Source organism: Ylistrum balloti, unplaced genomic scaffold, assembly GCF_031769215.1.
Source record: "Ylistrum balloti isolate Yb309-2 unplaced genomic scaffold, AGI_CSIRO_Ybal_v1 Utg369858, whole genome shotgun sequence".
Classification (NCBI taxonomy): domain Eukaryota; kingdom Metazoa; phylum Mollusca; class Bivalvia; order Pectinida; family Pectinidae; genus Ylistrum; species Ylistrum balloti.
The window spans coordinates 535,609-551,635 of record NW_026782007.1 but is presented as its reverse complement, the minus strand read 5'-3'; the positions used below and the strand labels follow the sequence as shown (position 1 = coordinate 551,635).

At 33.4% G+C, this 16,027-nt stretch overlaps 1 protein-coding gene across 1 annotated transcript in view; it reads right to left on the bottom strand.

Moving 5' to 3' along the window:
- The window catches only part of LOC132545854 (inositol 1,4,5-trisphosphate receptor type 3-like), a 143,107-nt gene that overhangs the window by 25,285 nt on the left and 101,795 nt on the right, over positions 1 to 16,027 (bottom strand). Inside the window, exons 44-59 of the mRNA XM_060209525.1 lie at positions 12,976 to 13,054; positions 12,484 to 12,570; positions 10,705 to 10,809; positions 10,489 to 10,557; positions 9,725 to 9,857; positions 9,298 to 9,436; positions 8,428 to 8,580; positions 8,066 to 8,222; positions 7,190 to 7,287; positions 6,442 to 6,541; positions 6,037 to 6,126; positions 5,292 to 5,495; positions 4,297 to 4,590; positions 3,406 to 3,507; positions 2,541 to 2,642; positions 1,705 to 1,728 (exon numbers count right to left, since the gene is read on the bottom strand). Of these exons, the coding sequence (XP_060065508.1) occupies positions 1,705 to 1,728; positions 2,541 to 2,642; positions 3,406 to 3,507; positions 4,297 to 4,590; positions 5,292 to 5,495; positions 6,037 to 6,126; positions 6,442 to 6,541; positions 7,190 to 7,287; positions 8,066 to 8,222; positions 8,428 to 8,580; positions 9,298 to 9,436; positions 9,725 to 9,857; positions 10,489 to 10,557; positions 10,705 to 10,809; positions 12,484 to 12,570; positions 12,976 to 13,054 (1,936 nt within the window). The remainder of the gene's footprint in view (positions 1 to 1,704; positions 1,729 to 2,540; positions 2,643 to 3,405; positions 3,508 to 4,296; positions 4,591 to 5,291; positions 5,496 to 6,036; positions 6,127 to 6,441; positions 6,542 to 7,189; positions 7,288 to 8,065; positions 8,223 to 8,427; positions 8,581 to 9,297; positions 9,437 to 9,724; positions 9,858 to 10,488; positions 10,558 to 10,704; positions 10,810 to 12,483; positions 12,571 to 12,975; positions 13,055 to 16,027) is intronic.

The window sequence follows — 16,027 nt, the reverse complement described above, 5'->3', positions numbered from 1 at the left end:
CATACATCTAGTCCTATGATATGATATAAGCTTTACAATTCCAGTTTCAGAAATACATATTTCTCATTAAGTTTGTAAGAACAGTATCCCAAATGATAAATAATCCACCAGCTGACATCTTTGTAGGAGTCGTGTTGGTAGTATAATGGAGGTGGATACATGCAGCATTGAACTAAAAATATTGAGCAATAATTATAAAATTTGATTGAAAACTTAATGTTCAATGTTTCCTGAAAACCATAGTCCCAACAAAGGTCTTGAAGTAATTTATCTGACACACATGCTCACCATTATATTGACTGAAACCCTACTTGTCAGTAACCAAATTATCAAAGACGAAGACAATATCCAATGTACAGGTAGTATGATAGTCAATATTTTATAAAAATATATTACAATATTTTTTAATAGTCTGAAGTACTATTTATATATGTAGAGAGGGAATAAGAACCGCACCATACTCCAGCGTCACCTATTGGTAGAAACTTTGCCAGTCTAATAATTTTGACCCTATCACAGGGTCTTCATCAGGATCTGTATGAAAACATTTAAGTATGTTGCGGTCATTATTCCCTGTCTAAAATAAATTTATTTTCTGTAACTGCCCTAAATACACCTGAGGTATCCATACTCAACGTGAGGTTTCACACTAAGAAAACCCACTAATTTCCATCTAACTGGCTCCTTCCTCCTCCTTAGTTCATTTACATTTGTATATATGCATTATTGATGATTCATTAATATCCTGTAGTTCTCACTTAGACCTTCACTTAGGTTGGAACTTTACTGACATAAGTTGAGCAAAGCTTCATGAAAACTGTAGGTCCAACATAACTATAGATTATTTAGCAGTATATCAGTATAACCCACCCAATCAACTAGACCTAGAAGTTTTATTTCATCAGGTTGGATACATGCGTTGATTATGTTTAAAGTCAGGAATATACAATGTATAGTAATGGTAGGAGAGTCAGTATTTTACATATTACATTTTTCATACAATAGATACAATGTATATATATCTATATACATTTTTAATAATTTCAAATAATTCAACCAGTGTCAGATCTAATACCAATTTACCAAGACAATTATTTATCAGCAAATTCCTCAAATAAATTTTCAAATAATCAAAGAAAAATTATGAAGCTTCCAAAATCTATACAGTGTATATATCTGTTGTGGACAACACGTAGGCATATAGCTTCTATGCAAACGCTGGGATAAAGCAAGGGGAGATAACTAGCATGTAATCACAATTCTCACCGTATCCTTTGGATTTAAGGGTTTCTAGCAAGTGAATCACTAACATTGTGAACATCAATGAGAGTACAACACTAAGACACATATTACATTTCATTGTCTATCAAAGTGATATATTGAGGTAAAACCTGAGATATGCAACATCCTTTTTTGAGATCATGAAATGACAACTATTTCATTAAAAATCTTTTATAATTTTCACTTGTAATTTTCTAACATGTTCACTTTAAAGTAAGTTACAACAGATTAAATTCATTTTTGTACTGAGTAAATCTAAATATTAAACATGTTTAAAATACCATACCATGTCAAACAATTAAAAAATAAATTCCCCTTTATAGATATATCTGGACAAGATCAATTCATTGGCTCTAAAAAGCTTAATAGTACATTGTACATCCATGCAAGGGGAGATAACTAGCATATAATAACAAGGCTCACCGTATCCCTTGGATTTACTGGTTTCTAGCAAGAAGAATCACTGACAGTGAATATCAATACAACAGCACAATATTTAAATTCTATTTATGTATTTATACAGGTATCAATAACTTCTAAATTATACAAACATTTAAAACTAAATGAAGAGTTGAAAGTTAGTGAAATTAAATGAAAAATGGCAGAATCCATTTTACATAATTAAAAGTAAACAAAGAACCTCAAGTGATGACCATTACCCAATTTTCTATTTCATATGAATTTTAACTCTTCATCAGTGAGAGAAAATTTGATATGAAAAACATTTTAAAGCCTTTAATCCAGCAAGGCACAAGTTTGTGCACAAAATGGAGCTGAATGGTTTGATAAGACACCTAAACTGGATACATGAATATTTCACCTAAAGACAAAGTTTTCAAACTGTTCAGACAGATGATAATTTATCTTAATATAACAAACAATATGTTATATAAGGAATCTGACCACCTGTTTTAGACCAAACTTTTCCAGATCAACCCTGAATACAAAACTTCTGATTTATTGTATTCAATAACCTTTCGTGGAAGTCTATTACAAACGTCTGGTATGTGGATTTTATTTTTTGCATATAACGGACTATGGATGAACCTAGCAAGTTCCTTAATATCTTCAAACTAACAAAGTCTTAATATCACAAATTTAAACTTTAAAACTTAAAAATATTTATTATGACAATTAAGAGATCTCAAGCATCCTATTAGAATATTTAAAATTCCAATGGCTTTATCCTGAGATTTTAATGTTGATTATTTGTAAAGGTTGAACCATTTGTTTACTTCTATAAGATGATAGTTGTTTACCTTAGCAAGAGTGGCAATAGGATTATCTTCATTCATTTCTGGTGGGTTCTCTTCACTCAAGGATTTGATTAAAGTCGCAATAGATTTCTTCAAAATGTACACCTGACAAAAAAAAACAATAGAAATTATTGATGATTTAATTTAACTATATATATTTCTCTTTAATACAAATCATTCTAGTATAAGTTAATAATCAACATCAGCTGCAAGATGTATTATATTATTCATTCCAATGTTGAAATTGTCAATTTGACTCTCAGTTGAAGTAAATCCACATACTGCATAACTAGTAATTTTTCAAGGAATTATATTTTTGCTATTATGTTGAATATTTACATGACTGTAAAATTTCATCCTTAAAAAAAGGAAAGTTATTGTAAATTTCATTGGCATATCACATGCTATGAAAATCAGATGTCATATCAGTATCATCACTAGCCAACTCGGCCATTTCCAATTATCCATGCATATTTGCAACAATCATTTTATTTTAAATGAAAAATTGGAAAATCTTCACCTATGAAAAATATTCCAATATGGTTTTAAATTGTTTTCAATTAATACAGCCAACTTATAGAACAATATTTTCCTCTAACAAAATCTTGAACTTTGACCTTTCAAATGAAGGCTGCTGTTAATATTATTCACCTTTGACTCCTTAACAAATAAAGTAAACATTTAGCTTCAAGTTAAGAAACATGTTCTAAACATACAATTGAATTTCAAAGAATCCCCTGACTTTACGTAAGAAACACCCTCCCAATAACCTTGACATTTGGAATTGTTTCCTGACTTGAGACAAGATAAACACACTCTGTGTGAGTGAATCCTTTGTAAGGTTCTTGGAACTTTGCATTATACTCACATCTTTTTCCTTGCAGCCCTTGAAGACACCCACACGTAAAATGTGGTTGATGTAATCACATATCTTGTTATCAAATACTACAGCCTGATTCTGCTGGTTGCCCTGGAAACAAATAAGTGTCATCAAATATCAGTAAAATTAGTTGATTAACATTCATAGAGAAATACAGCAGCACTTAGTGTACAGCAGTAAGGATTTCAAATCTTAAGACAAAATTAACATAATAAACACAACACAAATCATTTCTCTCGGGAAGGATTAGTAAAAAAACCACCTTTAAATACAGAATTTACTAGATACTGTTTACTTAGTCAAGCACATGTTTTAAATTACAGGTCGATAGTAAGCTGAAGAGCTGAAGCCTCTGGAGGTGTGTCAAATACATTTACTGACAGCACTTGGGTAACAGCGCTTGTTGCAAACAGGACTACCACAATGTTTATCATACTATCATAAAAACCTTGTATGAAAATTTGTCACATTATGATGTTAATGCCCCTGTACTGGAATTTCTCCAACTTCATAATTTTAATCAGAAATACTTAAGGCTACTGATGTCTTGATTACACGAGTGTAACAAGGCCCTAAAACATGTAAGGAAAATGACCCGAGACTTCAAGTGTATAAAGCTTCTGTCCCTAATCCATATCCAAAACTTGATTGTATAAACCACATTATTTACCAATGGCAAGGAATCCCAAAATGATCTGAAACAGCTTTTGCTGAAAAACTCAACACATTCTTTAACCAAATATGAAATATGCAATATCGCACTGTGTCATATTCTAGAAAGCATCTGTTATAACTACAAATGGAACTTGACAGTTTCTTTGAAAAAATTAGCAAGAATAACTTTAGGAACTATAAAGGATGTGAAGTACTCAGACTTACGGAAGTGAATTCCACAAGGGTGTCAAACAGCTGGACAATGAGAGCCATGGATCTGTCGTTTATGTTTGAGTAGAGAATATTGAGGAAGCGAGTTGTCTCAGCCACCAGATTAACAGACTTGATGTTGTCAGGCTGTTCCCGTAGGTAGTCCTGAAGTCCTGTGTGTTGGTTGTCACACATCAGTCCCAGAATCCTAAGCACTAATTCAATATAGCCATCGTCATGGAAATCTAGGTCAGCAGTCATTTCATATGCGTGCTGCATAAGTTCTTCTAATTCTTCATCTTCTACGTTCTGTGATTAAGAAACAAACCACAAGACATCAGTAATCAAGGACAGACAATCTATAAACAATAAAACAATATTTCATACAAAAAATGATCGCCTTTTCTCCCATGTATATTAGAGTCATTGTTTGACAAATTTCTATAAATAGTAACAGTGACTTTGACCTTTGGAATCTGAAAGACATACTCATCACAAGTATTCACACAGATGACCTAAGCATAAATTTGATGAAATTCAGCCTGATATGAAGTTGTTCAACAATTGTTAATTTTAATTATAAATAATGGCGACCTTGTCCTTTGCCCCTGAAACTTTACCTCGCCGAGGTTTTGTGGTAGTTCAACTAAAGTTTGTGTTCTATTTAAATCAAAAGTAAAACTATGTTGTGCCCAAAACAAGTCATCATTTGGGTCAACATAACGAAATCATCAATAAACAGTGGCATATACCACTTCAAAGTTGTGTGTATCAGTCAAAGTCAAGTACAGCAATGTTACCAGAGATAATGGACATTTACAAACAGGGTGAGAGCTCACAAATAAGACCCCTCTCTATCTTTGGTTAATCTCTTTTTAAAATACTGTGTGGGACTCATCTGAACCATATTTGTTGGTGAGTTCTCAAGATATGTCATTAGATTTGTACAGGATGCAATGAGAATGGCTGGACATCAGTAACACAAAGTTCTACAGCATAAAACAACATACCTCCACTTGAATTTCAGGATTAATTGCTGGTGCAACCTTGCTATTCTTATTTCCAATCATCATAGAGCCCTGTTTGCCAGCTATACCATTTGGTGCCATCAGCATGTTGTTACTCGGGGTGCGTGAGCTTGGTCCAGGTTTGAGGCTACGACTACCGAACCTTCGTGAGCCTCCCATTATGGATCGATGGGATCCTCCTAGTCTCTGTAGGAATTCAAATAGCAATAGAACAAACATTAATACAACACAGCTATAGCACAGCATTGATAAATACTTCTCAAGCTCGTTGGAAGTACCTTTGCATTTCAGAAAAGCAGTAATTTTTATTGTGTGGTTACACTCATTCCATGTGACTTTGTTCTAAAATCAATTTTAATTGATCATATTTTTCTTGTATGGTAAGGAATTTCTGTCATATCGATACTAAAAATTTGTCAAGTAATGTTACTGTAGTATATACAAAAAATGATGAAAAGGGCCAGAACTCTGAGAAAAATGAGATTATGGAGATGGTGCAAGGAAATATATTATGTCAGGAAACAGCACAAATTTTCATTTTTACATCCTATACTTTTAGAGAAGTCAGGTGTATTCCTATGAGAGAACTTTTTCCTATAATTAAAGATAGTTAATGGAAAGCAAAAACACAGTGATTAGAAGATGTTGTAATAAATGGAAAGTAAAAGAGGTGACAGATCTGTAATTCTAAAGCATCAGATAAACAATAATACTTCAGTGTACTTACCGTTCCTTGTCTGGAAGCAAGACGTAGATTGGCCATTGATCGCTTGGCCATGGACAGCATGGAGTTCATCTGGTTCGCCTTCATGATTTCCTGAGATAACAATGGACATACCCCTCATCAATAAGTATTTATTCCAACTAGAATACTATCATAGTTATCTGATTATCGTACGATATTCAAATTGATATTTTGCTTTGGTTTCATATATTAAGCTATCGATGCAAAAAATGTCAAAAAACAAACATAAATTGAATGCACTTATTGAAATCATGTGATTATCTCTTAGATCTGTCTCTTCAGTTCATATGTATGTATTTGTTGTCCTTTATTCTATTTTCATCAGTTTTCAACTGTACTTATATATCCTGTCTGGGTGTCAAGTCCGACATTTAGATGTTTACTCACTACTGTAGCCATATGTCCAGTCTGCATGGCCTTTTTTAGTGCTTTAGCCTGCTGTATTGCCTCATCCAGCTTAGCTGTGTGCATCGCCTGTAATAGTCGTCTAAAAACAGAAAAATAACATCAATATTTACTTTGTAGTGCTAAAAACATGAGAGATCCAATTTATGTTGGGGATCACCTTAAAGAAAAGTCATTATAATTATGGAAATCACTGTATAATCTGTCTAAAGTCTTCTTTCGGTGAAGGTGATTCTTTTTCAATCTTGATAATGTCTGTAACATGAATGTGCGCACAACCATGCAAACCATGGATTGATAAATTCGCAGATGTTGTAATGTGTGAACTTCGCCCCCTTAACCTACATTGTAGAATAATAACTGCCTTAATGAATTAAGATGTAGGACTTCATGTTATGATACATTTACTTATGGGTAAATGTAAGTTTATTCAAAAGTTCTCAAGATATGGCAAAGATTCCTGACAGGACAGACTGTATATATGTTATAGATGCTTCCCCATAAGATGACAGGCACGTTAATTTGATAAATTGGAGTAGTAATCCCTTTCCCTGTATCATTCTTTGTCCAGTCAGGTTAAAAGCAAAAAAGTTTCTTATCCAAAAATACTTTAGCATGTTCTACCAACTGAGAAGACAAATATTTGTTTGAGTACAATTTGTATGATAAACAAAGAATTTAGGATTCATCCACTTCCTGTTTACATGGAAGCTTTGTAACTATATCTTACTTTTCTCTGGTAGCTATGGCAGACATGTTCATCCGACCTTTGATGGAAAAGAAGAAGGTTTCTTCTCTAGTTCCAGTGAAGTAAGAAATCAGACTCGCCTGAAAATAGAGGAAATTTTAAACATTACTTTACAATATTTCAAAGTCTATATAATCTACCTAGTGTGCTGGAAAAATATTGATAATTTATAAATATTTTACGAACCATTTTTGACAGAATGAAGTTGATGTCCTCTATATTGTAAGGGTGTAAGAAGCAATGAATACTACAATATCTATTTACTATAAATTGGAAAAGGCTAAGGAAACTATATTTTTGAATAACCATCAAGACAAGTTACATTACTGTATACAAATTACCCTTGACCTGGATGGGAGCCCACAAGGGATCTAACTGTGGAAGGAAACCAGAGTAAATCTACAGGGTCGGGTAGGTCATCTTATACATTATCATGTCTAATTAGAAAAGTAACCCTGGTCACCTAAGTGAAAGACAAATGTTACCACTGTGCCACCCATCCACACTCAAGGAGTTGAGAGTGATTATTGACAGCAGTAAAACATAGTTTGATAATACCTCCTTAACATAAGATATCCAATTACAGGAAAACAAAACAAAATTTCAGGCAATTGTCCATCACTAGTATCTATCATTTAAGTCTCTTTTCCATCCACTTAACTCAATCACAAAACTTAAATAAATTAAGGGACTAGTATCTGTAATAAAGATACTTACAGCAAGAGACACATTCTTTTTTTAATCATAGTATTTGATTGAAAGAGTTATTTACATTTGTCAGTCAAGCTTTTAATGAACCAAGATCAGATCCTTACCATTTATGGCTTGATTTAATATTGATGACTATGATATACATACCTGGACTTCATCATTGCCATTGAAGAGGAGAGCAGCAAGGAAGGCGAGGACCTCCCTGACAATGTTGTCTTGTGGGCGAGACAAGTGCTCCAACACACTGGTCACTGCACCATAGGTGTTGAGGGCATTCTGGACTTCTTCAATCACCTTTAGTTGTCTGCAGTACAAGACAAAGGTATATAACAACAACATGTATCACAGGGTCATATCTACTTCGACATCATGGAGTGAAATCCACTTTGACAATCTGTAACATTGAGTGAAATGTACTGTGGCAATTTTACCACAGAATGAATACCATTATTGCAGTCAGTAGTGGAATTACTAGCCATATTGCTATCTGTTTATCAAAGATATTTTACCGTCTATGCGACTGTGAGTGTCCCTCCCAATCCTCGGGAAGACGGATCATCTCATTGTGTATGAGGCCACGGAGCAACTGCAGGCATTTCACATCCAGATCTACCTGTTCCAACTTCTCCTTCTCATTAAGGTGAGTCAAACTCGAGGATATCCTACAGAAAGAAGTGTGTTTGTGTAATCCATAGCATCGAGTTAATGATTTACTAGACAAGTATGCCAATGACTAACTAATACATCCATACCTCCCACTGCCCATTCTCTTTTCCTTACTAAGGCAACCAAATTTAGATAAATACTTACAAGCATACTGAGTATTGCTGAAGCCATACGTGTCCCATACTAGACCACAACAGCTATTACACTGTATTGATTTATAACATTTATAAAAACAGAAACAGTGACCTTGACCCAACAACCCTGAAAATTGACCCTGTCCAAGATAAATTGTGTTTTTGTAGGTGTGTGAAATTTGACGGGACTCTAGGAAAGAAGCCATTAGATCTATGAAAATGATTTTCTAAATATGGTAACAGCAGTGACCTTGACCCCAAAAGTGAAACTTGTCCAAGATATTTTGATAAATAAAACTGTTTTTTTCTTACCATATTTAGCAATTAGTATTGAATTCATTCAATGTTATTTACACATTAAGCAGTAAAAGATAACTATGTATATACTGTAATAATCCAAAATTAACTCAGATATATGTACTGTAGAGTAGAAATTTCAACAAGTTTTATGACATTGTCTTGTGATGAGCTCATCTTTAGATTTATAGAAACAGGAAATAAGTGCTGTATGTACCCCCTTGGATTATTGGAGAAAATTCTAAACTAGCAAAATGTTTTGTGGAGAAGAGATGAACTTACTCTAACTGTTTCACTAGTTTCTCTGCCATAGCATATTTCTCCACAGGAGCTTTCTTGCGTTTATCAATTAGGCAGGCAAGGTGATCCTGAAATTCTGCTCCTAAGGGTAGTTCTTCATCGCCACCAAGTTCAGAGTATTCTACAACACATTCAATCAGCCAATTACAATAGGTTTCAGATTACTTTTCAACCAAGTTATGATTTCCATGTTCTGCTGAAATATGCCAAATCAGAACAGCATAAATATTTGCATCCGTTTAAGAGTAGATGAAATTTTGAGGGAATAACTGACAAAGAACCATAAACAGGCGGAGACATAAAAATGTGTTCTCAGTGATCCACATCCAAAACAACTGGAATGGTAAATATTAAAGAATGTAGTGAACCTTTCATCCTGATGAAACATGAACTAATTTCTATATCTTACCTACGTCCGGAGACCCATGGCCGAGCTGAACATCGACAGTATTGATACCACCGTAAGCTACTTTCATGTTGACAGCAAAGACATTGAGTTGCAAATTGATCTCTTCTTCTGTCTCATAGAAATCCTCATACATCTGAAATTAAGAGTTATCTTCTATATTTAAACAAAAAGGTTTTGTTGTCACGACTTTTAGAATCAAGATCTTGAGTTTAAATGTTTCCCCTGCCCAGGGAAATTTTATCTGTAAGTTCAGCAGTCTAATACCAGTTCCATTTTATTTTTATTTTTACTACGCCTAGTTAGAAACAAATGTCCCATCATTCCACTCTTTAACATCCATTAATCTAAAATATGCTAAACTTTAGTCTACCTTATAACAATATCTGCCCTTACGGAAACATTCCACCTTTTACGAATTTTTACTACACCTAGTTAGAAACAAATATCCCAACATTCCACTCTCTAACATCCATTAAGTCCTAGGAGATTAATTTTCAATTAAACCCACAAATTTGTATGTCTACAAACTGAAAACTACAAAATCAACATGAGTGGATTTATTGAGATAAATCTATCCATAAAATCAATTGTCCATAAAAATAACATTATTATAGAAAAAAAAACCCACAAAAATTGTGCCTCCAAAAAATTGATGATTTTACAGTAGATAGATGTATGAGATTTCTTAAGGTACTCAGCATACATTTAGCTTAACTGTATAAATATGAGTTTCACTGCAGTTGACAGACTTTTGATGTACTTACCTTTCGAGCGTCACTGCGGACGTCTTGCTGGATTTTGCCTCCATACTGTTCTTGGAACTCTTCCATATCCTAGAAACAATATTTTCTAAATATAGACATCACTTAAAATCAATCTCTTGGCAGTTAATACCCTAACAGATGGTAACATTCAACCTCACAAGAGACATTTCCATTATAATACTAAATGAAATATTGTTACCATGGAAACATACTCACACTGACAGGTAGAGTTGAAGCAGACATTACTGTAGTCATACAGGACACTATATTTTTCATCTGCTTTTCCAGGCTGATGAGAGGTGCCACAACGCTCATGAAGTCCTACAAACAGTGATGTACAGACTAAGGTAACTGTCACATACTTATTCTATATCTAAACAAAATGTAGCACTATATTTCAAACTGAACAATGCCTGTAAGAAATGAATGTGCTTCTTCAAATGTATTAACAAATTCCTGACGAATTTCTTAAAATAGTAACAATAACCTTGACCTTTAAACTCTGAAACATGAACCAACTTTTCCTTCAAGCCTGATCCAAATCCTCAAGAAATGACATAGCTAGTCGGAGTAATGCCACTGATTTCGGACACAACATATAACAATGAATATCTGTTTAATAGTATATGCCACTACCCTTGCTGAAAATAAACGGTTTGGGCACAAAATCCTAATCTCCCAACCAAACTGTTTGAAATGAAATAATAACCAAATAAAAATCTGAAATGATAAGAAATAAACCTGTTTTAGATCATACCACTTTACTATCCCAAATGTTACTAACATTCCAACATCTGTATTTGAAATAAACCTGTTTTAGATCATACCACTTTACTATCCCAAATGTTACTAACGTTCCAACATCTGTATTTGAAATAAACCTGTTTTAGATCATACCACTTTACTATCCCAAATGTTACTAACGTTCCAACATCTGTATTTGAAATAAACCTGTTTTAGATCATACCACTTCACTATCCCAAATGTTACTAACGTTCCAACATCTGTATTTGAAATAAACCTGTTTTAGATCATACCACTTTACTATCCCAAATGTTACTAACGTTCCAACATCTGTATTTGAAATAAACCTGTTTTAGATCATACCACTTTACTATCCCAAATGTTACTAACGTTCCAACATCTGTATTTGAAATAAACCTGTTTTAGATCATACCACTTCACTATCCCAAATGTTACTAACATTCCAACATCTGTATTTGAAATAAACCTGTTTTAGATCATACCACTTCACTATCCCAAATGTTACTAACGTTCCAACATCTGTATTTGAAATAAACCTGTTTTAGATCATACCACTTTACTATCCCAAATGTTACTAACGTTCCAACATCTGTATTTGAAATAAACCTGTTTTAGATCATACCACTTTACTATCCCAAATGTTACTAACATTCCAACATCTGTATTTGAAATAAACCTGTTTTAGATCATACCACTTTACTATCCCAAATGTTACTAACGTTCCAACATCTGTATTTGAAATAAACCTGTTTTAGATCATACCACTTTACTATCCCAAATGTTACTAACGTTCCAACATCTGTATTTGAAATAAACCTGTTTTAGATCATACCACTTTACTATCCCAAATGTTACTAACGTTCCAACATCTGTATTTGAAATAAACCTGTTTTAGATCATACCACTTTACTATCCCAAATGTTACTAACGTTCCAACATCTGTATTTGAAATAAACCTGTTTTAGATCATACCACTTCACTATCCCAAATGTTACTAACGTTCCAACATCTGTATTTGATGCAGCACATAAAACCTACCATGGACAAGTAGAAAATTTGGAGTAAAGGATTATATTCTCTAATTACAGACCATTATCTTAATATGTATCAGGTCACCATCTCACAAACAAAGTCATTTAAATACAATTTGGCAATTGCATGCAACTTTAAAATTCAGGAATATCAATAGTTATGAAAGATGGTCAAAAACTATTGGCTCTATTACAGTACCTTGAAGTTCCTGGCTAAATCATCTAGCTGTTGTGGTTCGCTAGGGAACATGCTTGGATCAGGTTGATAGTAGCTTCTACAGAAAATCTGCAAAGGAAACATTTCTGTATGATTTAGAATGACAAATGAAAATACCTATTGTGATGATCGTAACTTGACAGATTCATGCTGATGGATATACAACATTGTAGCTGTGCGTTTTTTTGGTTTTTGTTGTTTTCTTTACATGTGAAGCAAAACAGTTTATAGTTTAATTATCCTAGCTGGTTTTAAACCGTTACAGAATCAAAATAGGAACCATCAACTAAGAGTTCTATTTCTTAAACTTGTCTTTTAAGAAATCTCTGAAATCCCATTGTGTAATTTGATTAAAACAAGGAAGTGAACTGTGGTTGTGGTAAGATGTCTGTAAGTTAATCATAGATGAACTGTAGTGATCTGCTCTTAACTTAGTGATCTGATCTTATATCCAAGACTGGAGGTCAGTGTTACCTGTAGGAATGGCATCACTCCATCAAACAAATAATGAAGGGTCCCTCGGATTACTTCCTGTTTATTCATTCCTTTATCACTGTAAAACAGAAAAACTCATTACCAATAGTCGTCAGGGCAACACCACTACATCTATCATCAGTTTATTATTTAATACAGTAGACAGTCTTTTTTACCACTTTTTGTCTGTGGAATTTTTTTATTAACTGTGAAATAAAAAAGAAAACAATATTCCATTTCATGACTTGCAAGGAAAATGTATCCTACTTGCATCAAGATTTTGGTTAATCTGAATCCTCAGAGAGAGAGGAAAAAAAAATAATAAAAACAAAAACTTTGCCGTAATGCTGCCATATAACTACAGAAGACATTAGCAACCTTACATCTAGTGCACAGTTGGTTTTATTTCTTTACTCTATTAAAATTTGTATTTATGGAGAACTATTCTCAAAATACTAGATATAGCGAAGAACAGGGTAGCAGAAATGTTCATATCTTTCAGGGAGTTGAAAGCAGGATCACCTGCCAATGTATACTGGATGTAAAGTTGCCAACGTCATATTTACCGCATAAGTATAGACAGAATTGTTAAAAGTTATCACAAACAGATTAATCCAACTTTAATGAATTATAAACAGGAAAGTTTCATTCATAATAGAGTAATAATTGAATCATCATACACAGCAGTGTTTGTTTAATGAATTTGTTTAAGCTTGTGATATATAAACAAAACTTAAAACATTTGATTTTCAAATTTATCTTGCCATCACTAGTAAAACTTGAACATTTTAAATGTCTACTTTTAAAGATTGACCATAATTAACAGGGTAAACCAGCAGGTTATATACAATTCTAAAAATAAAAGTATTGAACAATCCTGCCACATTACACAATAACATACATGAAGTACTGTTTTCTAGAAAACTGTGACGGTATCATCAATGAAATCTTCTGAAATCACCTTAACTTTACAAATTGTATTTATCATCTAGCTGATAATAAAATCCCACATGCACCATCTAGCGATTAATTTGCTATTAAAGGGCTGCCAAGTAAAGCTTGTATATATAGCCATGCAGCAGACCAACAAAGTTTCACGTAGACAACACATCCCTATCAACTCCCAATAACCCCAAAATTGGTGGTATATTGAAACACAAGTAATACCTTAATTTCACTAATCTTTTGTAATTCAGCCAATTTTTTGAAGTGACATTTTAAATTGGGGTACTAAAATGTGATTTTGGTGTGTACTTTAGACTTTACAGAACAGATAGCAGGTATAACATAGTGATCTTTGATACCACAGACTTAATATTGTGGTCAATGATACCACAGACTTAATATTGTGGTCAATGATACCACAGACTTTATTTTGTGGTCAATGATACCACAGATTTAATATTGTGATCAATGATACCACAGACTTAATATTGTGGTCAATGATACCACAGACTTAATATTGTGGTCAATGATACCACAGACTTAATATTGTGGTCAATGATACCACAGACTTAATATTGTGGTCAATGATACCACAGACTTAATATTGTGATCAATGATACCACAGATTTGATATTGTGATCAATGATACCACAGACTTAATATTGTGGTCAATGACACCACAGACCTAATATTGTGGTCAATGACACCACAGATTTAATAATGTGATCAATGATACCTCATATTTAATATTATGGTCAATGATACAACAGACTTACTATTGCAATCAGTGATACCAAAAATTTAACATTGTGATCTTTGATATCAGATTTAACATAAAGATCAGTGATACCACAGATTTAAGGTCAGTGATACCACAGATTTAACATAAAGATCAGTGATACCACAGATTTAAGGTCAGTGATACCACAGATTTAACATAAAGGTCAGTGATACCACAGATTTAAGGTCAGTGATACCACAGATTTAACATAAAGGTCAGTGATACCACAGATTTAACATAAAGGTCAGTGATACCACAGATTTAAGGTCAGTGATACCACAGATTTAACATAAAGATCAGTGATACCACAGATTTAAGGTCAGTGATACCACAGATTTAACATAAAGGTCAGTGATACCACAGATTTAAGGCCAGTGATACCACAGATTTAACATACAGGTAAGTGATACCACAGATTTAACATAAAGATCAGTGATACCACAGATTTAAGGCCAGTGATACCACAGATTTAACATACAGGTAAGTGATACCATAGATTTAACATACAGGTCAGTGATACCACAGATTTAACATAAATTAAAGGTCAGTGATACCACAGATTTAACATACAGGTCAGTGATACCACAGATTTAACATACAGGTCAGTGATACCACAGATTTAAGGCCAGTGATACCACAGATTTAACATAAAGATCAGTGATACCACAGATTTAAGGCCAGTGATACCACAGATTTAACATACAGGTAAGTGATACCACAGATTTAACATAAAGATCAGTGATACCACAGATTTAAGGCCAGTGATACCACAGATTTAACATAAAGGTCAGTGATACCATAGATTTAACATACAGGTCAGTGATACCACAGATTTAACATAAATTAAAGGTCAGTGATACCACAGATTTAACATACAGGTAAGTGATACCACAGATTTAACATAAAGATCAGTGATACCACAGATTTAAGGCCAGTGATACCACAGATTTAACATAAAGGTCAGTGATACCATAGATTTAACATACAGGTCAGTGATACCACAGATTTAACATAAATTAAAGGTCAGTGATACCACAGATTTAACATACAGGTCAGTGATACCACAGATTTAACATACAGGTCAGTGATACCACAGATTTAAGGCCAGTGATACCACAGATTTAACATAAAGATCAGTGATACCACAGATTTAAGGCCAGTGATACCACAGATTTAACATACAGGTAAGTGATACCACAGATTTAACATAAAGATCAGTGATACCACAGATTTAAGGCCAGTGATACCACAGATTTAACATAAAGGTCAGTGATACCACAGATTTAACATAAAGGTCAGTGATACCACAGATTTTTAACATACAGG